The sequence below is a fragment of the Myxocyprinus asiaticus genome, chromosome 46 (genome assembly GCF_019703515.2).
Source record: "Myxocyprinus asiaticus isolate MX2 ecotype Aquarium Trade chromosome 46, UBuf_Myxa_2, whole genome shotgun sequence".
NCBI lineage: Eukaryota > Metazoa > Chordata > Actinopteri > Cypriniformes > Catostomidae > Myxocyprinus > Myxocyprinus asiaticus.
In genome coordinates this window covers 5,880,288-5,905,749 of record NC_059389.1, presented here as the reverse complement: position 1 = coordinate 5,905,749, position 25,462 = coordinate 5,880,288, and the positions used below count along the sequence as shown (strand labels likewise).

Sequence of the window (25,462 nt, the reverse complement as noted above, 5' to 3'; positions counted from 1 at the left end):
CATTTTTTCCCCATTCTGATGGTTGATGTGAACATTAACTGAAGCTCCTGACCTGTATCTGCATGATTTTATGCACTACACTGATGCCACACAATTGGCTGATTAGATAATCGCATGGATGATTGTTGGTGCCAGACGGGCTGGTTTGAGTATTTCTGTAACTGCTGATCTCCTGGGATTTTCACACACAACAGTCTCGAATTTACTCCGAATGGTGCCAAAAAAAAAAAAAAAAAACTTCTAGTGAGCGGCAGTTCTGCGGATGGAAACACCTTGTTGATGAGAGAGATCAACAGAGAATGGCAAGACTGGTTTGAACTGATAAAGTCTACGGTAACTCAGATAACCACTCTGTACAATTGTGGTGAGAAGAATATAATCTCAGAATGCTATTCTGAGATGCAGGTTGGAGCTGTTTTGGCGGCACAAGGGGGACCTACACAATATTAGGCAGGTGGTTTTAATGTTGTGGCTGATCGGTGTGTATAGTTTACTCTAATTTATAAATAATCGTAAATATTTTACATTCTTTTTACTTATTTTATTTTTTATGGTGTTATCCGAAAACCATGTAATTTTGAATGATTTTCTGTTTGAAGAGTTTACACAAATTGGCTTGTTTGGTTAGACAGCTCTCAAATTTTATTTTCACTCTATTTTTTAATGAAAAAAATAATCTATGTTATTAGGTATTTGATGTGTTTCACATTTTACCAACGTGCTAACAAATTAGCCAAAATGGCTATGTGGTCTTTTTGAAGAAATTGTCATTTTTGTATGTTGATGACTTATTGACTTATGAGTTGGATGTCTTTCTGTGTAACACCATAGAATTGTCTGTGAGATTATGATTTTATTCTAATGAAATTATTTAAGCTCTTGATTTTTATGGGAAAATAATGGTACAATGCTGCTAAATTTAGTACCATTAGTTTAGTTCTCTGCTAGTTTGCAAGTGTTAGATTAAAGGTGCTGTAAAGATTTTTTCATGGAAAGGTATGCAAAAACTGTCACACTCTCTTAAAGATATTAATTATATAAATGTCATGAGATATCTCACATTTCTCTGTGACAGCTCTAGACTCTGAAAACAGCAAACAAAAATGTGTCTGTGGTCATTGACGCTTTTTGCCTGCCCATCATTTTGCGCATTCTCCTTGTATTGTAGTTGCAGCGAATTATTGAAGCTTAAAGCCATTTTTATGCCATGTTGTTCATAACAGTTGTCAGTTGAGAGCGCTATTTTGCTGTTCTTGTTTTTGACAGCCGTTTCTGCTGGATATCTGTAATTTGGGGCGAATTCCAATTGAAAGTGATCGTCTCTATACCCACTCCCTTCGAAGGACAGATCTCTTGATGTGGGCACTCTAAAGGGAGCATGAAAGAACTGTATGAATGTACCCTTCACTAATAATCTTGTAAAAGAGCTTCATGAAAAAAAAATGTCTTACTTTAGTTTGGAACGAACTTTCGAGTGGTGTCCCCGTCCCGCGGACTTTGGTGTGCGGGGTTTTGGAAAGTGGGGCCGTGGCGAAGCCAATGGCTCAGTTTGTTTATATTCTACAATGGCTAAAATTGCTTACAGTACCTTTAATCAAATATCTTTGATTTTCCTGCAGGCAGTCAAGTTATAAAACACGTTTCTAACAACATAAAAAAGACACAACCCATTTTGAGATCTATTTATTCAGATCCCGTTTAACACGAGATCCGTGGAAAAGTATCAAATCTACACATTATATAAATTCTACTGTCCTCTTTACAGTGAGTAAACATGGACCAAGATCTCACACATCCTAAAAGAGTCCAAAATCATCCGTATGAGGTCTGCCATCCCTCCAGAACTGAGTTTTGCAGATCTTGATCAATGAGAAGATAGTCCATCCTCTGCGTTTGTTCCATTTTTGCTCATTTAAACATGGTCTTTCTCAGAATGTGAGTAATTCATCTTCAGATGTGCCCTGATAAAACATTGCCACTGTCTCTAGTACAAAAAGCAAGCAGACCATTATGAAAACAGAATATTTGGATTAGTCTAGTCATGGAAAACTGTACGTCTTTGGTATGAGGAACTCTGCTGTGCATTTGAGCTCTGCTGTATCTCAGAATATGGGTGAAGTGGCCAAATGGACACACAACCACAACACACATGGTCTGTTTGTGTTCCAAAGATTTCCAGAGAATGGAAAACAGGCTTTTTGTTTATCTGTACTTTTTTCCCCTCTTTACCAGAAAGGAAATGCCCAGAGGGATTGGACGGTGTTTCTTTAACTAATTTGACCTGTGAGCATATAAACATCTGGATACCAAAATAAAATTTCTGCAAACCACAGGATTGGTCAGTTCTCAGTCACTTAAAAATATTCTTCAGGATGTTTATTTTCAAGTCAACATGAAATGTTGTTTGCAACCCATTTTACTAACGTAATGGGGTGTGCTTCGCAGTTTCTGAGGAAAAAAATGTAGGTCAGTACTGAAAGCTGAAGTATGTGATTTCTGCACCACTAGTGTCACCAAACCGAATTGCAAAAATAAATTTTGTTTTCAAAACAGCTTTCTGAATACGCCCCCCGTCTGCCATTGGTCAAACAAAGAGAATTTTCATAGCGCCATTGAATCACAGTGCTTATAGATTTCAAGAAAATTAACCTATGAGTGGCTAACTAATAGTTATTTCTGCATCTTAAGCTGGGATAGGAGAAAGTATTTTAACACAGAAGACGTTACATACTTCAGCTTTGAGGGCAGGATTTTATCCAGGAATTTATTGGATGGTGAAAAGTTGTCTCTGGCTGTGTCTTGTTTGGAAGGCTACGTCCTCCGGAGGTTGCATTTGTCGGCCGCATACGTCATCGAGGCTGTCTCATTTCAGAAAAGCAAGTAGGACACTTAGAATGCAGCCTTCAAATGCAACCTTCTTTCACGGGAATTCGGAGGATGCATGAGGTGTATCCTTCTTGAGCGCTCACAACCCACAATTCTTTGCTTCAACAGAAATGTCTAAAAACAAAATGATGCCAATTTGCCCGTAAATATGATGTTCAAACGCAAGGAATGTTAATTCCCAAGTTGAAGTACCTCAGTAGATGGGTGCAGAGTATATAATATGTATAATGTATATTAATATATAATTAAAATAAAGTATTAGACTAAAAGTACACCTGTAAAATTTATTTTCTTTTCTCTTTACATCATTATAACTCTCCTAAAATTTACCTCATACATTCCCTTCTAAAGGGACTTTGTTCCCTTCTCACTCAAAGCGCTCCCGCTTGTTAAAGAGTGTCGTGCTGTCATAGCAACCATGTTACATTCCGTTTTCGTTTGTCCTAGTAAGGCCGTCTCTTTATACGAGGCTTGTTTAAAGAAGGACACTTGGTATACTGCAGTCTTCAAAGGACACGTCCTGCCTAGCACGCAGCCTTCCAAACTAGACACAGCCTCCATGTGACAAGTGGTTGAAGGGGAGGGGCTTACAAATAGGGCTTGGTGACATCGGCCGAAAAGTTAAGTCGTTACAGAGGCGGAGCAAGTTATATATTTTCATTAATGATTACGAATATAACAATGTTTTGTTCATAATAATACCAAGAACATGTATTAGGAAAGAAAGATACGGTCAATTTTAATTTCATGTTGACTTAATTTATTAATGCATTGCTATAGATGTTTCTACATTACATTTGTGTCAGGTCCAGATTAATCAAGTCCAAACCTGCTCAGATAAACCTCTAACCTGTTTTTCGTAAACCCTCAGTAAAACTAAAGTTTGACATTTTGGTCCTTAACAGTTAACAAGTGTGCAAACAGTAAGCATCCAAGTTTACAATCTGAAACTTGAGACAAGAGACAAGTTTTAAAGTTAATCTAAAAGCACTGTAAAATGGCAACTCTTCACCACAGAGTCAAGTGAGACTGCAGCCATGAGACTTACTAATATAAACCCCTGTGCCTCTTATATCTAAGAACTAAAAATAAAAAGGAATGAATACAAAAACCATGAACTTAAAATCAAGCACAAAGTGTAAGCCCTTTCTGGTTTTTCCTGAGAGAACACAAAAAGGAGAAAAGAAGTATGTTAGATTCCTTCCGCCTTTAGAAACACCCCAAACAAACATTTATTTTGCTAAAGATGCTAATGCTAATACTGAAGTGTTTATGACAGAAATTCAGATCCTCTTGGGTAGGGAGACTTTCCAAAGAACTTACAAAACATTTGTTGTCTCAGTCAATAACATTTGAAAAATTAGTACCAGATCCAGAATTACAAAACACTCTTTCCAAATCACATCAACTTGTATTCACATTCATTAGTATGGAAAGACTCTGTCTACTGCATCTGGGAGCACTCTGGACATCCTGACTCGAATTCTCTGATGAATATCACATGACTCTAACATGTGATGCACTGTAACTCACTTTTTATGTAAACTCAGGAATTTTCTGCTGTCTGAGAGGAGCTGGATTACACATATCATCTGATTAAACGTTCTGGAATCGAGCAGAGGCCACACAAACCTGCTGTGTGTATTTCCTGTTCATCTACTCAGAACGTTTAGGGAATTTAACAACAGAAGATTCCTAAATGTCATCTCATCTTAACTAGACACAATGCAACAAGCTTCTGTGCTAAATTTTGTTCGAATCATGGGAAATCTGAGCATATGTGTGTAATCTGAGCTGTGTAATTTTTTTTCGATGTGCAGACATCTATAACTAAGCCATTCTTAGGTTGAACCAAAACGCTACGGTGCTATAAAAACATTGCTTTATTTGTTTGAATGGCCCAACAGAGCAACATTGCCTCAACCAATGACATGAATTTGGGGCGGGACTATCTATTCGAACATCGGCAAGCAGACATGTGTTTGCTAAACCTGTTTGGAAAACACACACTGCGGCTTTAAAAACTATCTAGAGCAGAATTTTGGACCAATAAGATTTCACTGTGGATGGGGCAACCCAGCAAAACACAACGAAAATAGAAACCAAACAAAAACTCGGTAAACAAGATAAGACAGTGTTACTATGCTATAAATTTTTTTTTTTTTTTTTTACAGTAGACATTGTCATGTCCCAATGTGCTTATAAAAATGAAAATTATGTGTTTTGGCAAATGATCATGTAAACAAGCTGCGTCATATGCTAGTTTTACAACAAACTAGCGAAGTCTGTATTAGCAAACCGCCGAGTTGAGCGACTTTGCTACATTTTCATTTATCTGCTACAAGATTCAGATTTGTAGTTTACATTGTACTTAATAAGACGTGAAGTGATACGCTGTGGTTTTTGGAGTCTGATTAGCATCTGCACCTGATGACACACAAGTAACATCACTCGCACGTTAGACTGTTGAATGAAACAATTAGAAAAAGTGTAACATTGATCTAAAAGACATTTAAATAAATTTCATAGTGAAACCAAAGATACACTTTACATGAACATTGTTTCAAACAGTAAACTATAATGTTGGTTTCTGGGGTTAAAAGTGACATTTTTAAGTGCAGAAGCGGCAATGTCTACTTTCTCTTGCAAAATATCCAGTCTGGATTTCAAATCAACCCTTGTATATCCATCCACAGGAGTGTCCTATCTCCATTACAGTACAAAGGTCAAAGGTCAGGCCCTAGAGATTATCGTACATGTGCAGGGTTCTCTCTAACTGCTGACCCACACGCTGGTAGAAGGCAATCTGTTGCCGCAGGTATGCCTGCATCATTTCTTTAAAATCCACCTCCCTCCGCTGTTGGAAATGATTCATTTCAGCCTGCAGGGCAAAACCCACAGTCCTGCAGCGTTTACGAATGCCGTCTGCTTCCGCTTGGTCCATCCTGCCTTCGTCGCTCATTCGCTGAGACTCCTTAACTTTTGCGAACGCACCTAAAAGAGAGAAAGAAAAACGAACGTAAACATGAATTCAAAATGTATGCTATTTACTTTCTAAATACACGTTCTTGGTCTTATTTATCAATGCATGTTATTTCTTAAAAAATATATATTTGTGAATGTATCTAAATGTAATCCACCTATGAAATGACTTTCCTTTCTGGCTGACATCACCAAACACACTCATTTCCTCCCCACCAACCACCTTACATAAAGAGACAACGGCAACCTAGCTGCGACACTATTAAAGCTATAGTATGTAATTTCTGCGCCACTAAACGGAATTGCAAAAATAAACTTTTTCTAAACAGCTTTGAGTATGCCCCCCCATCTGCCGTTGGTCAAACAAAGAGATAGTCCCACCCCCAACTCATGCCATTGGTTGATTAATGTTGTTGGGGAGGGTCTAAGTGAGTCGCTCAAAACAAACAGAGCAATTTTCATAGAGCCACAGAAACACAGTGTTTAAAGTTGTTGTTTTTTTTTAAATAAACTATGAATGGCTTACTTATAGTTGTCTCTGCATATTAAACTGAGAAAGAAGAAAGTATTTTAAACTGAAAAAGTTACATACTTAAGCTTTAACTTAACTACATTTTTCAGTAGCATGACAGTAGTTTTTTTCACAATAGTGTAGCTTTTCCAGAAACAAGCTACTTTTTCCAACGAGTTGTGGCGTCACAAAACGCAACATTTATCACATTGTATTGCACGTGCATATGGAGCCGAGGGAGTAATCAAACACGCTCACCAAAACCGTCCTCTCTCTCATATGTAGCGCTAGGAAATCCAAATCATTTAAGTGACAGTTCATGTGAACCAACCATTTAAATAAAGGATTTTTCGATTTACTTATATTTAGTGTTGGGAAGTCCAATTCATTTTAGTGAATTGATTCGTTCGGACATTTCATGTACAGTGGCAAGAAAAAGTATGTGAAACCCTTTGGAATGACCTGCATTTATGTATAAATTTGTCTTAAAATCTAGTTTGGTCTTCATCCAAGTTAAAATAATGAACAAACACAATCTGTTTTAACTAATAACACACAAATTATTGTATTTTTGTTGTATTGTTGGAAAAGGTATGTGAACCCCTAGGCTAATGAAGTCAACAAAAGCTAATTAGAGTCAGGAGTTGATTGGAGGTGTGGGTTAGAGCTAGTTTGACTTATAAAAAGCATTTAAACATTTTGAGTTTGATACTCACAAGAAGCATCTGCTGACTTGGACCATGCCTCACAAAAAAGAGATCTCAGAAGATTTATGATCAAGAATTGTTGCATTGCATAAAGCTGGAAAGGGTTAAAAAGTTATCTCTAAGAGCTTAGATATTCATCTGTCCACTGTTAGACAAATTTTCTATAAATGGAAACAGTTTAGTACTGTGGTTTCTCTCCCTAGAAGTGGCCATCCAGCCAAGATGACTCAAAGGGCACACCGCAGATTGCTCAATGTGGTAAAAACCCTAGAGTGACAGATAAAGACTTGAAGGAATCATTGGAACAGGTTAACATCTCTGTTCAGGAGTCTACTATACGGAAAACATTAAACAGGTATGGTGTCCATGGTAGGACACCACGAAGGAAGCCACTGCTTTCCAACAAACACATTGCTGCATGCCTGAAGTTTGCCAAAGACTACATTGACACTCCACAACGCTACTGGGAAAATGTTTTGTAGACTGATGAAACTAAGGTTGATTTGTTTGTGAAGAACATGCAGCACTACTTATGGTGTAAAAAGGGCACTGCATACCAACATGAAATCATCATCCCAACGGTGAAGTATGGTGGAGGGAGCATCATTTGGGGCTGCTTCTGGGCCTGGACCGCTTGCCATCATCGAGGGAAAAATGAATTCCCAAGTTTATCCAAATATCCTACAGGATAATGCCAGGGTGGCTGTGTGCCAGCTGAATCTCAGTAGAAATTTTGATTTTTAGTGGAGTTGACAGCATTAAAGTCTGTTTCAAATATCTTGCACTCATCTTAGATAATAAACTAAGTTTCGATGAACATATCACTGCCATCCAAAAGCGTTCACAGCAAAGACTTTACGTAATACGCAGACTCAGAGCTCTGTCTGTTGCCCCCCACCTTCTGCTGCTGCTTTATAAAAGCATAATTCAATCCATCTTGTTGCACTGCTCCCCTTGTTTCTTCACAATGTTAACCATTTCCAACTCACTAAGATAACACATATTGCCTCCAAAATCATCAGCCTATCTACTCCCAGCCTTTCAGATATGAATGATAGAGCCACCGCAAGTCTTGCGAAAGTAATAGCAAATGACAATGATCACCCCCTGAATACATCAATTACACTGCTGCCCTCCGGTCACAGATACAGGACTTAAAGATGGAAACGAGGTCGCTTTGGCAGAAGTTTTGTACCATCAGCCATTACTGCTCTGAACAAATTAACTCGATAGCACTGATCATTTGTATGCATGTACACGGATGGGGCAGGGGAATTTATGTTATATGTCATATGATGTAATGTGGGTATCTGTATGTTTTGTGTTTGTGGAGCAGACTGGTGAAAACAAATTTCCGTCTGGGACAATAAAGTCTGTCTGTCTGTCTGTCTGTCTGTCTGTCTGTCTATCTAAATTGGGTGTTGCAGCAGGACAATGACCCTTAACATCCAAGTAATCCACTACAGAATGGCTTAAAAAATAAAGAAAAGAAAATCCAACTTTTGGAGTGGCCCAATCAGAGCCCAGATCTTAACCCAATAGAGATGCTGTGAAATGACCACAAGAGAGCCGTTCAAACCAGACATCCTAAGAATATGGCTGAACTGAAGCAGTTCTGTAAGAAAGAATGGTCCAAAATTTCATCTGAATGTTGTGCAGATCTAATTCGCAGCTACCTTAAACGCCTGGTTGAGGTTACTGCTGCAAAAGGAGGATCAACCAGTTATTAAATCCAAGGGTTCACTTACATTTTCCACAGCACTGTGAAGGTTTAATGGGATGTGTTCAATAAAGACACCAAAAATTATAATTGTTTGTGTGTTTTTAGCTTAAGCACTTTGTGCTTGTCTATACTTGTGACAATGGCTACATTTACATGTACCCTCATAATGCGATTACATTGCGATTAAGGCATTACTGCAATTAAACTGATGCTCATGTAAACAGAATATGGCGATTATGATATTGCAATTATGCTAATAATCAGAGTAATGATAATCGCAGTAAGATATGTGGAGTACTTCTATTTTAATCGCTTTATGGTGCAGCACAACAACATTCAGCACGTGTATTCCGATTCACAAACAAGTGACTCATATGAACCGATTCTTTTTAGTGAATCAAAACAGACAGAGCAACCAGTGTAATCCGATAAATAAATGACTCTTATGAACCAATTCTTTTTAGTGAATCAAATGAGACAGCACATCCAAGTTTAGTTGAAAATGACTCTTATAAACCGGTTCTTTTAATAAATAGTTCAAAAACACTCACAAACTGACTGACTAATTTTCCTTATGCCAAGCTGTATTTAAAGATGCATATCTGCAACAAGATGTTTTTTGTAATATTATTTTATAAAAAAGCATTAAAACATCACATTTCTCAGCGAATAATCAGAGTATTGGCAAGTAGCATGTAAAAAGGATTGAAGTGGTTGGCCCAAATAATGTAAACATCTTATTCTAATTATTCCTTATACTCGGATTGTTGCAATAATCAGAGTATTGGTGTTCATGTTAACGTAGACTTTGATGAAGACGAGATCACATTTTATGACCAATTAATGCAGAAAACCAGCTAATTCCAAAGGGTTCACATACTTCTTCCTGCCACTGTAAATGAACAAGTTCAAATAATTGAGTCACTGATTTACTTGAGCCCCTGCACAGATTTTGGTAAAAGTCACTGTCCTTTTCGAAGTAAATTAAATTATAGCTGTAGGTTATCACTGTTTTCAAGGGTGTATTCTTGTTTTATTAGTTTATATTCAGTATAAACGTATATGTTTATATTTATATGTTTATATTTAATGTTGTCACCCTAATTAAATACATATCCATGAGGTGATCTTATTTAATTGTGCAAATAGGACTTCTGATTGCAGAATTCTGAAACGAGGCCCCATTATAAAAACAATGTAAGAAATTCCTTTTAACATTAAACTGTATATATAAGTATTCACAGTCATGCCTCAGTGAATCTCTAATCCTTGTCAGTTGTCAAATTAAAGGGCCCCATGTCCACAGATTTGTCTCATCTTTCCGGTGTAACCTGTTCTTGCATCATAATCCTGTTTGACAGGACACGCTCACTCTCGTGATTATAAGAATCTGACCTCTGAAAGGAGCAGCTCAAACATAAGACCCAAATCTGAATTGATTCAACTGAATCTGAACTGAACAAAGCAACTGAATCACCTCATAATGTGTCTGACTGTAACACAGAAGCAAACACTTAGATCCACACAGAGGTTATGAGACACAGCATGACAGATTAGATGTCTCTGAGTTTGTGTGCCGCTGATCAGAGGTCAGTGTTTTACAGTGACTGTCCACACCTGTAATCTGACACAGGAAATCTGAGCATGATCTCTTAGTTTCAGATTACACAACACTTTTTCTTTGGTCCCTTTATTGAGCTCAGAAACTGATGAATTACAAACCCATTGTACAAAGAACAAAATGCGTACAGGCAAATGATGTGCACAGAGTCTGTATGTAAAACACTGTGTTTGCATTTCCTCATTGAGCTGCTAAATTATATAATATTACGTCATGTAAAGAAGGTTGTTGTAATATTTCAGGAACTGATTTCATGTATCCTTAAAGTCCCTATATAAATGTTATGTTAGTCAATGTTACTTGCACCAAAAAGCTAACTGTGTTAAAGGGATAGTTCACCCAAAAATGAAAGTTCTGTCATTATTTAGTCAGTACTCATCATTTTATTTAAAAAGAGCTCAATAAATCCAGGTTTCCATGACTCATTTAATCTATAAGGGACAATCAACAAGCGACCATTGGAACCGTGCACAGCACAGTGCTCAATGCAGCAAGTTTTATAAAAAAAAAAAAAAATGAACAAACATCTCTCAAATCATTACTTTTAAAATGCAAAATGTTAGTGGAGTTGACAGCGTAAAGTCTGTTTCACAGCATAACACAGCTCAACCGAGGTTTTGGTGTAGAATGAACATAGTACTGCTTAGAGGTCTACTGATAGTGGATTTTGCCGTCACTGATAACTTAAGTACGAAAGTCTGACCAATTAATCGTCCGATAGTTTTTAAAATCAATTCATAGAATTGTTTTTAGTCTACACAGACATAGAGGTCAGAGTCCAAAATTAAAACAATCCCAGATATAGTTTATTTTTCAACCAAAATCCCAATAATAATCAGGAAAAAAAACAACTGGGTGCGTAATGTGGACCTTTTAACACTAAAGTAGCCTTTAGTACACACTAGGGACTCTTATTTTGAAATGACGTAGACATGTTACAATGCTTCATATTTAATATTTACCAAATTAAGCTTTTTATAGCCTATATATTATTATTATTACTTAACAATGTGAAGTTGGAGACACCATGTATGTGCTGACGAGGGACGTTTCTCTATAGTCGCGTTTTTCTTAGCATGCCCTCGCTTCAATTTAAAAAACACAATTTTCAGAGGAACACGGAGGAATAAAAAAAACTATTGGCAGCTATCGGCATAGTTCTTTGCCGATAACCGATAGTTCCAAAAAATCTGCACCGATTAATCAGTAAAACCGATATATCGGTCTACCTCTAGTTCTGCTTGATATTAGTGGTCAATCAATATGGATTTTTTAATCACCAATGTCAATGTTTTTATACACAATATGTAATCAAAATGCATTTAAAAATTTGAAAACAAAATACATGAATTATCCTTTTACAAGTGTGTTGGTAGATTTTGGAACTGACATGATTGGACGCGATTATCTACTAATGCTGATGATCTTAAAATGCGGATATAGAGGTCCATCAATATTTTATTTCGCCCTTTTCAACACATAGTTCAAGAGACAGAGGACAGGAAATAATGAGGAAAAGAGGGGGGAATACGATCAAGAAATGCAGCAAGCCAGATGGAAACTCATGATATAGGGCTGGACGATTTGGACAGAAAATTGTTGCGATTATTTTGAAAAATATTGCAGTAGCGATTTGAACTGTGATATGATTGAAAAAACAAAAAAGTTTAAACCTAGCAAGTGTTTCCTTTTAACCAAAATTAAGTTATGGGCAAACATGCTCTACTGCCAACAGAAATACTGTTCAAGAAAGGGTGTTCACACTTGAGTCTTCTTAAAAAGAACCAGACATGATAGTATCATTGTTATGGTTGACAACATTTCGTCATGCAAATACAGGACGCCTGAGCATTTAGAGTGCTTAAATACAGGACAGGGTCCCCCTCAAGCATTTTTCCGTCCAAACGGGGGCAGGCTGGGACTTCACCCTCGGCACTCTCGCCAATAAAATACAAGACAATAGGTGCCCCGTACGGGATGTCTAAATATCAGTTAAATTATGGTACATCCTACTACGGGACAGTTGGCAACCCCATCTTAGTGTAAATGTATTTACACTAACCACTTACTTGGTAAGTTGGTTAAAATTTAGTTAAAATTCTGCTGGGAGACAACATGCTCTCATTTCTGTCAACTCAATAAAACAACTCAGTTGGAAAACTGAAAACAGAGTTTTCAAACGAAAACAGATTTGTAAGGACTCAGCCTCAGATTCTCAGTAATGACAGTAATGGCAGCCATCATTGAAACACTAACGGGCAGCTATTTTCTATGTAAACAAACGGCATAAAAGTACAGCTCCTATCTACTTGAATAAGAAAAGACTGAAATCTCCAAAACGGTTGATCAAGTTTATAATCAAAGAACAAATTTCAAATCAGCAGTAAAATCTGACAACAATGGTATTGTAAATTGTGCTTCTTTAGCTCAGGTCATACTAAAAATACACTATTTTTCAGGCTGGTTCAGCTAATGTTCATGCATGTTCTCGAGTAGATTGACAGGCAATCTTTGTATCTAAAAGTTGATTGGCTCTTTTTCCTGTAAGGCGGGACTTCCTTTTCTACAAACGTTGGGCATTCCAATTTCTCCCATTCATTTTAATACAGGTGCTCTGTCTCTGACTAAACCAGAATTCTAGAGGTCCAGTAGAGTGGAGTTTAATTTCATTAGTCATCTCTAATGGAACATAAACAGGATGAACTCTACAGCACAACATGTTATTACTTAAAGGGCTTGAGGTGAATTGTTCTCCTTCCATTAGTGACTTTTATAAAGAAATGCTGTGAATATCTTCACGGCTCTTTGGGTATTTAAACACACCTGTCCTCATGCAGAACTTCTCTTTGTGTTCAGTCATAAAAGAGCAATGAAAGAGGAAGTTGAGCATCCATAAACGGTCTGTATCACTCTGCAAATTCTTTCTGTCTGGCTGTTTGTTCCTTATGCAAAAATGCTAGTATGGCCACTGTTTACTTTGAGGGAAAATGCAGAGGTTTTCTAATGGTGTCATGCCATATTCTTACCCACTGAAATAACTTTTTTGACTCATCCCTCATTTTCTTTAAAAAAAGCAAAAATCTGGGTTCCAGTGAGGCACTTACAATGGAGGTGAAAGGGGCCAATCCATAAATGTTGAAATAACCACTATTTCAAAAGTATAGCCACAAAATGTAAACAATATGCGTGTTAACCTATCCAATTTTACAACTTCATTGCCATGATGACGTCAAGCCGTAAACACTAAAATCCTAAAATGACCGTAAAAATGACTATTTAAACAACTTAACAGCTCAAATAATACATGAGTTTTAACATAAGAATTAATGTGAGTGCTTTTACAAAATTATAAGCTTCTCATATCTGTGTTTAAACTCAGCCTCATTCACTTCCATTTAAGTGCCTCACTGTAACGTTGAATTTTGATTGTTTTAAAGAAAAGGAGAAACGAGTCTAAATAAATTTTTGTGGTATTTTTGTGGTTGTCATTAAGCAACAAATGCTGTCAACTAAGCTCAACTTGTATTGAACCCGGAATATTCCTTTACATTTATCACATTTAATGTCATATAAACAAAGCTACAAATGGTCAAATAATAAAAACAAAAAATCTTTATTTAGTGTTTTAAATTAGCAAGTCTGCTAAGCTAGGACACCCTACGTTTGGGGCCATTCAGAACGAATGCATCCTTGCGCTAAAAATAGAGCAGAATGCATTTTCAGCAGTTCTGACACAGTGTCTACAAAACACAACGCTTCAGCGCCAGACACTGAAAGGAAAACGTTTAGCTGTTTTTATGTAAACATGCGCTAGACGGATGTCTGTGACCCTTGTGCTGCATTTCCCTGTTCTTTTCAGCATCTCGTACTAGAGCGTCACCAAAGCAAAAATGCGTTTGGTGTAAACAGCCCTTTACTTCACATAATCATATCAACATTTTAATTTCATTATGATGTTCAACTGTCAAAGGGTCCCTTTATTACAATTTTAGGCATCACAACAGCAAGATTCTACGTATTAGATACAATATGATGTTATACTCAATTTAATATCCAGAAAAACTCAATTAAATGTATTATATTATATTATCAAAGTACTGCTATGTTACAAGCACTGTTAATTATAACCGTATCGCAACTACATGATCAGGTACTACAGAACAGCCTGAAAAGTTTTGCTGGACTGTGGTTCGACCAGAGTCTTGAACATTGCTTTTTCTCAAAAGGAAAGCCATACAGCTGAGTCATAAAATGTTACTTAGCCCTAACATGCTAACAGTACCATATTGCCATTATCTGAATAAAGATTCATTTCTGATAACTGAGACTGAAAGCCCATCACAGCTGAACCTCCTTGTTCACAGAGCAAGAGAGAGAAGTTACTTGGTCTACAAATCCATATAGAAGGAAAGAAACACATGTATCCCTCACGCATATGGTGTTGGGAGGCCAAACAAAGGGGGCACAAAGATCTGGAGAAGCTTAGATAAGAGCTAAAGTTGTAAAGTCACAAAAACAGACTTCATTTTGGTCAGAATAAGAATTACGAGATTAATTTGAGCTTTCTCTCAGTCTTTGAAGTGAAATGAATGTCAATTGCACAAAGAATAACAGACTGCATTTAATGTGTCTAACAGCTCAGTCGTGGAAATAGAGAGAGGAATTTCAGACTGGAAAAGCAGTCAAAGCTCAATTTATCCATGAGCAAATTCTCATAGAAACATGAGCATGCAATGACTACATATCTGTGTAGCTTTAAACTTCCAGCTCAAAACTGAACTCAAAGTCTTCAGTGAAATTTCTAGTAATATAAAAGCCTCTGTTCCAAAAACATAGTAAGCTTTGCCTCCATATGTTGCTGCCGTCATTTCAAATAGGGTCCTTCATGCGAAGCGCACAGAAGACTCGACTGGCAATTGACTTTGAGTTTGAATTGAGTTTGACGTTAGCATGTTGCTAAGCTAGCAACAAAATACTCTTAAAAGCACAAAACATATACACAGCACACTCAAATACAAGGTAAAATCATCAGTTTCTGACTATTTTTATTGATAATTGTCATGGAATGAAATATTTGGTATTTATAATCAACATGCTGCTGCCCATGTTTGGGAACAGAGTTCGCAAAGGGGGCGTGTCTATGATGCCTTAAAGACCTATGTTCTCATTCTAGAGAGCATTTGATTGGACAAAAATCTATGTAGTGCAAAAGTCATCAGTGTTTTTGGTCAGTTTCCTGGAAAAGAAAGATTAAAAGTGCTAAAAGTTATTTTTATTTATTTATTTTTTTTTTCCAACATTTAGGAGTACAGAAGCATGCATGGGTGTTTCTTCAACTTCGGACAATTTTATGTCCCAGGGGTTGATTTTTATTACAATTAACAGATTTCAACTTTTTTCTTTTTGTTATGTGAATGTCACATTAAAACTGATTTGAAAACTTTTTACCAGGCCTTCATTATTTATTTTTGGTACTTTTCAAATGCCTTTTATGTAGGGATGTTCCGATACCATTTTTTTTTAGAACGAGTACGTGTACTGATACTCTTTTTTTTAGTACTCGCCGATACCGAGTCCGATACCTGTTTTTTTTTTTTTTCTGAACTCACTATCAGCAGTTTATTTCAATTTTATCAGCAAACTTGTGTTTAAATTAATTAATTAATTAAAACTTTAATCAAATGAAAGTATAACAATTAATTTTCAACATAATATTGTGTAATTTTTAACAAATGAAGAGCTTATATACAGAACCTCACAGCACAATCCTAAATACAACATTGGAGTTATTTTTGTCAATTAAAGTGCTGCGTAATAGAGCATCACAGATGTGAGATATTGCTTAAATATAACACAGTTACTATTGATTTATTATTATTAGTAGTAGTAGTAGTAGTATTATATCAGTGAATATTACATAACTATATAGTAGTGATCTATTTCTGTCATATTTTTTTCATTTAAATTGAGCTTTTATTTTGAAGCTTTTCTGTGTTGTTAGACCAAGGAGCTAGGACATAATGACGGCAGATTCCCAATCCGGAAAAGGCGGTTGCTACGTGAATCACAGTAATTATTAAATTGCAAAAGACTACTATATAAATAAATAAATATGTAGTCTGTATATGACTCATGCTAAAAAGTGAATTAGTTCTCTGCCTGCTGTCATCTGCTACAAACAGAGCATGCAATGCTCATAATAGTGTTTTCTGTGTATGAGCCAAGGATCTCTAAAGGTATGAGCATTCACAAGTACTCACATTTAAATGCTGCAAATGCAAACAATCTATTTATCTAATTAAATCGCAGCTTTTGTTGTTAAATAATCTCACTAGACTTCAATATTAAACCAAGAAAATCCATGATAAAAATACAAATTATCACATGTTTGAAACTATGATAATCTAAACAAAGAGTGAAATAAACATAAACCATTTATTTTGTGAAAATTATTTCTTTAAATTCTTCAACTGTCCAATTCTCAAATAGCAATTTCCATCACACCAAACAATGCTTTGGCTGCTTTGGCTGCTTTGCTGCTTCTGGGTCTAGACCGCTTGCCATCATCGAGGAAAAGGTTTATCAAGATATCCTACAAGATAATATCAGGGTGGCTGTGTGCCAGCTGAAGCTCAGTAGAAGCTGGGTGATGCAGCAAGACAATGCCCCTTAACATCCAAGTAAATCCACTACACAATGGCTTCAAAAAAAGAAAATCCACCTTTTGGAGTGGCCCAGTCAGAGCCCAGATCTTAACCCAATAGAGATGCTGTGGAATGACCTCAAGAGAGCCGTTCACACCAGACATCCTAAGAATATGTCTGAACTGAAGCAGTTCTGTAAGGAAGAATGATCCTAAGTTTCTTCTGTATGTTGTGTAGGTCTAATCCGCAGCTACCGGAAACGCTTGGTTGAGGTCATTGCTACCAAAGGAGGATCGACTAGTTATTAAATCCAAGGGTTCATTTACTTTTTCTGCAGCACTGTGAATGTTTAATGGGATGTGTTCAAAAAAGACATGAACAATTATAATTGTTTGTGTGTTGTTAGCTTAAGCACCATCATGTTTGTCTATACTTGTGACTTGATGAAGATGAGATCACATTTTATGACCAATTCATGTAGAAAACCAACTAATTCCAAAGGGTTCACATACTTTGTCTTGCCACTGTATATGGACTAAAAGCATCAAAACTCTCAACAAAACACTGTGGCTTTGATTTCGGAACAGAGCTAATGTCTTCCAGCTATATAACTGTGAGTCACTGTTCTGATTACAGCTGCTCTTCTGCTATAGACTGTTGTGTTGTTTCAGGACAGGTGAGGAACAATCCTTCACTGTCCTGTTCTTCCAGAAGTATGTAAGACACATGCATGATGTGAAAACCTGCCTCACTTCCTGTCAGTTCTAAGTGAGCGACACAAGAGATGGAGAGGAATTCAATGTCTTGCCCTGACATGTTATTCCTCTTTATTTAAAAACTAAAAGCAACACAAATCTGCTCTGTTGCGTATGTGTGTGTATTACTCAAATATCTGGCAAAAAAACCAGACCAACACCCACATGAACTGAAAGGTTCATGACTACCGTAAACGCACATCCCGAGGCCTGGAACGCCTTTTGCTTTTACTCTTATTTTTAATTCTCTCCGTATTAGCTCAGATGGTACTACAGATAGGTTTTGAGTGATGTTATGCAGTATTATCCAAATTCATATCCCACAGCATTTGAGAAATAATATTTCTGAACCCTTTCATTTGGGGAGTGGGTCCGGTTCAAGCATAACTTCTGCACGTCAGGTCAAGTGTCCTGCAGTCCCACAGCAGATCTGATTACAGCTCGTTGGTTTGGACACAAAAACGGTGTACGGAGCGCACTCAGAGAGAGTTGTTATTATTTCCCAGGGTCATGTGTTGTTTTTTCTCCGTTCATTGGTTCTCTTTGATCTCTCCCTACGCTGTCGTGCAGCTCACAAGAGAAACAGATACTACATTTCATGGATCATGGAGGCTGATCTTAGATCTGAGTGATCCTGGTGTTAGAGATGCTTTACGGACACTTTACTGTCCCTCTATGGGCTATATAATCAGCTCCTTGGCAGATGCTTTCTTACCAAAGCCCAGATTTATATTACTACAGCACTCCTATAGCAGGTACTGTATATCAGAGTACATGTATTGCTAAGGTGAAGCCAACACAATTCTATCAATAAAACAAAGTAAACATGAAATCAAAATCAACCATGTTTTCTTTCCTACTAAATGTTCCTGGTCTTAAGGCCAAAGTAAACTTTTGATTTCCACGTGCCTGTATGTCTCAGGCATGGTACACAAATTTCAGCATCAGCACAGTACGCGTGAACTGTCCACATGCAGCCTAGTTTTTCTAGACGCGAACACATCTGTATAGGCTCGCGAAATATAGAGCGTTTGACTGGGAAAAATAATACAAAACAATAATACTGCAGCCTAATGATCATGATCCAATCAAATACTGAAGGACACCACTCTACTTTAAATTACACCAACTTAACTGAATATTCAGTTTCAATTGGAAATAAGTCAAATTACAGATTTAAAGGGACCTTGGAGAAACTGGTGAACTCTTTGTGTGGAGACCAGACTCTATAGTTTGAACAAACATTATAGGCCAAAACAATTTGTTACAACTTGGCCCAAAACATTTTTCTGAATGTGACTCTAGCAGCTACATGATGTTCAATAATTTTAAAATGAATAAAAGTACTCCTAGATAGCAACAGTCTTTGATTTAAGATAAAAAAAATAGATCTGACAAGACCTGTTGAAAGTCCAGCAAGAATAATATCTTCTGACAAGAACATATAACGAATAATAGATGGACGATATATTGAAACAATTTTAAACTTAAATTAAAGCAGAACAATATTAATGTACTAAGACAATTGTTGAAAAAGAGTTGTTTTTTATGTCTGTTAAAGGCTGAATCAATCAATCAATCAATCGGTACGTTTACATGCACTTTAAACGTTCGATTTCAGTCGGACAATAATGTGTCTTTTTAAAATGTCAAGTAAATGCTTTAGTCCGACTAAAACCGATTTTTGCAAAGTCGGACAAACAGATCTAGATAATGCGATGGTAACTCAGCTTCGTCCAGTATGTATACACGTTAATCGGACATTGTGCATTGTGCGCATGAAAACATAAGTGCTGCACAACATGTATTTAACCCAGCGTTTTTGAGGTCCTTCCTTCAAATATCCGATTATGCATTGTGTCATGTATTCTTGGACAGATGAAGACTATAGCTCAAAAATGCAAAAACCCGCTGTAGATTATTACTGCGAATGTAAAAATATTTAATGTCAGAAATTACCTAGTAAATGTATGGAGTAAAATGAATATTGATTCAGAAATCAGTGATTGGATGACTGTTGGTACAAGGGCTAATCAGTAGTGCTCATCCACTGAAAGACTAGAATCATCTTATACAGTCTATAATTAATAGAGTTCCACTGTAGCAGACATGTTCTTTGTACATTAGTCACTATTAGCAACTTGATTATTTAAAAAAATGCCATAATTCATTGTACGCCATGATCCTTTGTGTCTGAACACGAACTGTAATGAAGATATGACCGTTATAGGGTGTGGACGTGAAACTACAGCAATAAGACTGGCCTGCTTTCAATGCACACACACACACACACACACACACACACGTCAAGAGGAGAAACTAGGCAAATGTTTGCTCAAGGTGGTTCTTTGATTTAGACTAGTTAATTTTGCAGAATAATAAAGGCTAACTGTCTCAGGTGCACAATAGTGACAGATAATGGTGATACTTTTCACTGGTCACTCCTACTTTGAGATTAAATCTAAAACCTTGGAATCAGCACTACAGATCCTGAACTATTTGGCTTCTAATTTGTCTTTCTGGCATGTGAGGCTCATGTGTCATGTGACTGATCACGCCTTTGGCTTGTCAGGCTGAAACAGCACATGCACACCTGTGTCGTAATTTAGGATTATACACCTTTACACATGTAACAACTCCTGCTGTTGTCCTCCACAATGTACAGGAGGATTTCACAGTTACTATGCATTTATACAGGACTTTAAATGGAACTTATAACAACTGACATAGCGCTACTAAGCTACGTGACAACCTACTGTTGAGTTTCAGGGTCTCATTTAATATTTAAAAGGTTTAAATGCCAATCAAGGCCTTACAAAAGACACTTATTAAGCTACACCTATAATGTAACAAAAATATTAGACAAGGCATTTTTGAGGGTTTTATAAGCTGGTAATGATGGAAGATAAATGTATAAATATATATATAATTCCTTTTTCTTTTCTTTTTTTTTTTTTGGTTTGCACAACGAAAATTAGGCCTATTTTTAGGATCATTAAGACTGTGACATCACATTGATTTTATGAATTTAATAACATGCAATAAATATTGTAATTCAGAAATATGAAAAATGAGCCACACATTTCTTGGTGAGATTCACCTATTAATGTATCCATATTATCAGATTTTTTGTACACATGTAAACGCTGGCGTGTATTAGTTATGTCAGCATATGTTAAATCCGAGCTCTTGGGAGCGAGAAAATCTAACCATCACTCTGTCATTCCACAAAAGTATCATAATGAAAGTGGAAGTTCATCTGTGCCATGAACTGACTGAACTTAAACGCACTTGAGTGCATTGATTAATCACACTAAATCCCTCGTTTCCTGTGATTTAGACTGAGAATGAAGAAAATGCGTCCTCTTCAGAGCAAAGCCATGAATCTTTCTCTTAACTGACTGTAAATGCCAAACACATCACATTTCCACTGTAAAATGACTCTGTACCTAACCTTTGGGAGTTCAGACATCAGCTGTGAATGATAAACAAAAACTCACTCCAGTCCTGAATCAGAGGCCCACTAACCCCTACTCATACATAATAACACATATGATTGGTTGCCTAAGGCATAATGTCACTGGGTCAACCCTGCTGTGTGTCCCACATATCCGCTATCTGTGAATTCAGGAACCAGCAATCTTGTAAAACTAGAGAAATTATTTGAAATGTTGAAGGACACATTAAGGCATAATATGTTCCGGGTTCAATACAAGTTAAGCTTAAAAAACAGCATTTGTGGCATAATGTTGATTTCCACAAACAAACAAAAAAACAAAAAAATTTGACTAGTCCCTCAAAAATCATAGTTACAATGAGGCACTTACAATGGATGTGAATAGGGCCAATCCACTAACGTTCAAATACTCATTATTTCAAAAGCATAACCACAAGTGTAAACATTATACGTGTTAACATGCAGTGGTTAAACAGTGGGATAAAATTGCTTTCTAACATTTCTGTGCAACGTTATTTCCAATAACGTGATCACAGGGTTACAATGATCATAACAACGAAGTTGTAATTTTGGATATAACTTTACACAGATAAGGTTAGAAAGAGATTATATCACACTAAAATCATGTTAACATTTATAAAGTTTAAATCTTGATCTGTACTTTTGAAACAGTATGTTTTTTAACGTTCACTTCCTTTGTACGTGCCTTACTGTAACTGTGATTTCCGCATTATGCCACAAATGCTGCAGATTGTGCGTAACTTGTATTGAAACCGGAAAATTCCTTTAAAAGTGAATGCAGCATTGCTGCACTCATGTCACATACAACTCTTTGACCCAATTATTAGCAAATATCTTGAAAAACAGTTAATACTCTGCAATTAGAATTAGCCTAAGAGCTATGTTTTTGTTTGAGCTCATTTTACCTTTTTGCAGGTGAATGATGTCAGGGAAGTTGGACAGCAGGCCCTGGTACAGCGACAGTTTATCCAGCATCTGAAACAGGTCATATTTGGGCTGCTCTGCAAACATCTCGCCAATGTTCTCGTAGGTTCGTCCGGTATGCGAGATGGCGTTGCTAAGGGCGTCCGAGCTGTATGGAGGATCCAACAAGAACGATTGACTGATGGACTGGAAACCATTCCCAAGCCTTTGAAACTCTTTCCTGAAGCCTCCTAGATGTTTACGAACCAATTCTGAAGCAACATTCGTCAACTGCATCACACTATCGTCCATCTTTTTCGCAAACACCTTGAAGGAGTCAATGCGCTCCTCAACATCCTGAAGATCCTGGTGCTCATTGGGTATCTGGAAGGTGAGCATGAAATGAGCACCGACCATCTCATCCTTTTCCGCCCTTCTCTTCCCGAGCTTCCACTGTTTATCGTCTGCACACATTAGGAAGTGTTCGAAACCCTCGTATTGTGATAGAACCGGGTGGCTGGTCATGTGGTCCATCCATAATATTAGTCTTCTCTTCCTCTTCTCAATGAAATCTTCCTCGAAACGGCCTGTGGCCTGTTTTTCCGGAAGGTGGGGCACGGAAATGACCGTGAATTTGTGCAGTAGTCTGTTGTATAGCCAATCAAAGTGCTTGTAGCGTCGGTACACCGGACTGCCAGTATGACTGGGGGTCACTCGGTATGAGATGTAAGTCTTGATACCCTTGAACTTTGTCTGTTTTGTAGGGTCTTCAATGGAACAGGAAAAGGGCTGAGGGCTCTCCTTCCATTGTGGCCCACGTGGGCCCATTTCTATTGAATAAGACTCAGCGATTTTGGCCATCATGGGCACGTCACCAAGTATGAAGGCCTCCACACCTGAACGCACGAAACTGGAGAAACGATTCAAGTTCCTGCCCACCATGCTCCCCTTTCTGTTGCTGGACATGCTGTCTTGGCGTTCCACGTACGGCTTGGCACGGTAGTGGACATTTGGGTTGGAATACCCTCTCTGGTGGGAATGCCCATTGGCACCCATCCCTCTCTGTGGATCTTCGTCGTCAACGACTGTTGAGCTGTCATCCCAGTCGTCCCAATCGTCGTCATCATCGCTCGGTAGAGTCGTAGATTGGGTGTTAATGTACGATATATCTTTTCCAGGAGAACTTTCAGGAGAGCTGAGGGATTGATCCGTCAGGTTGGACCCAGAACGGCGCCGGATGATGTTCACATAGGAGGCTGGGAAGAGCCCTCGCTCTCCTCGACTGTTCTCGCCTTGTAACCAACCACCCACAGAGTTCTCATCAAAAATCACCAGCTCTTCATTCTCCTGGATGCTTATCTCCTCCTTGTTTTCACTTTGGAATGTGTAGAGGGCTTTGGCTCTAAGTGACATTTTGTTGTCTTTTATTTGCAATACCAAGGCAGATACACAAAATGGGCCACACAATCAGCTTCCTTACTTCATATCAAAGTGCAGAATACTGTACTGATCAAATCAAATCAAATCTAACACAAAAAGGACTGTTTTCATCCTCATTGGTGTATAACCTATAGTCTTAAATCAGGTTATACTGTACAACAGTGGATTTAGTTAATGTGCTCATAGCCTATGGAGACTATTTTGAGGCTATTGGTCAAATTCTAAGGAAAAGATTTAAACCTTACTGACCACAAAGAAGAAGGCAGGAATGGTTTATTTTTCAGATAAAATGAAACAATGAATTTATAATCGTATTTGCTACATTTGTAACTCTAAAAGAAAGTATTACACATTGTAATATTATTACACAATTGTTGTATTATTCTCCAACATCCCAAAATTTATGGCGTTTCATTATTCCGCAAAACCATAATATTCAGCCGCAAATATACAACCATACATCCATAAATTCCGTTCAGTAGAATCGCGGTACCGGCGAACACTTGCAACTCACTGTCTTAAAATCCTTTTATAACAGTTATAGGCATCTTGCATGGTGTAAAGCTCTTTTAAAACAAACACAAAATGGTTTGCAAGTCCGCCTGAACAAAAAAACAAAAACAAAAAACAGATGAAAACATTACCCTAACATTTTGTCCCGGACTGGGATGCGGAATAAACGCATCATCTGCGTTCCGTCAACAAAAGAATAAAAACTACATCTAAAGCATCTTTATAATCCACAGATACAGTTCAGATCCCTCTCTTCTCCCACTATTTCCCTCGACTTGAGACTCAACAGGCCAGAGAGGAGTTTTTCAGAAAGTATTACTTTAGTTTGGCAGAAACGCAGTAACTCTTTCCATGACGTGACGATTGAACAATGAAGAGAGTAGCGCAGTTTAATGTGGCACTTGAAAATGTTTTTGGCGCCACCAAGTGGTCACCATAACAACTACAGAACTTGTGTAGTTTTACTAGTCAACACAACAATGTAGCCGGCATCTAAACAAGCAAATCCTCGAATTTAAATCAGCTACTAACTAGACCATCTAAATTGCTCTTGGTATATTGGGTAGCTAATGTGGCAAGCTAATAACTTCTGAAGAAATGTCTTCCGAATTGTCTTCTTTCAAAAAGCCGAATCCTTCACTGAGCCACATTCAAATTTCATAACCTGTTTTGTCGTATTTGAGATATTTGTACACTAAACAATGTAATCGTTCAGATATGTTATTGAAAATTGATTTTTTTATCTGACTTGATTTTGAAATTGATATTCACTTCAGCATTCTATATAAAACCGATTAAATAAAATCCTTATTCAGTAACCACAAACGATTATGATTGGTCTACCCTGACCAGCGCTGAGAAAAGTAGTGACATGTATGCGTGCTACTACTGGCGCTTCTTCAGCATCTGTCTGGATAAAAGTTTATACTTACTCAATGCACTAAGAAGCCATAAAAGGTATGATATAGTCAATGAATAGTTAAAATATTGCAATTATTATTTACACACCTATCGTTCCAGACTAAGAAGAGAGAGAACTTTATTCGAGAGTATTTAGCAGAGACGGGCCACTTCTATTAAAATGAATGGGAGAAATTGGAATTCCAATATGGCGGATGTAGAACACGAGATCCTGCCTTGCAGGTAAAAGAGCCAATCACCTTTTAGAAACAGACATCGCCTGTCAATCAACTCCAGAACGCGCATGCGCAATAGCTAGACCAGCCGGGGAAATAGCGTTTTTCTGTTTTATTTTAGCGTGATCTGAGGTAATGAAGCATTGTGTATTATACTATTGTT

The 25,462-nt window shown here is 37.3% G+C and overlaps 1 protein-coding gene across 1 annotated transcript; it reads right to left on the bottom strand.

Moving 5' to 3' along the window:
- Positions 1-1,667: 1,667 nt before the first annotated feature.
- Positions 1,668-24,548, bottom strand: snx33 (sorting nexin 33). Its single transcript, XM_051689131.1, has 2 exons — positions 22,213-24,548; positions 1,668-5,880 (listed from the first exon to the last, which is right to left on the bottom strand). Exons 1-2 carry the CDS (start codon positions 23,621-23,623, stop codon positions 5,627-5,629), a joined length of 1,665 nt encoding a protein of 554 aa, XP_051545091.1. The 5' UTR covers positions 23,624-24,548; the 3' UTR covers positions 1,668-5,626.
- Between the last annotated feature and the right edge of the window lie 914 nt (positions 24,549-25,462).

Coding starts and splice junctions, on each gene's coding strand:
- snx33 (XM_051689131.1), bottom strand. CDS start 23,623: ATGTCACTTAGAGCCAAAGCCCTCTACACATTCCAAAGTGAAAACAAG. Junction 5,881..22,212: donor CATCATTCACCTGCAAAAAG/GTAAAATGAGCT, acceptor TCTCTCTTTTAG/GTGCGTTCGCAAAAGTTAAG.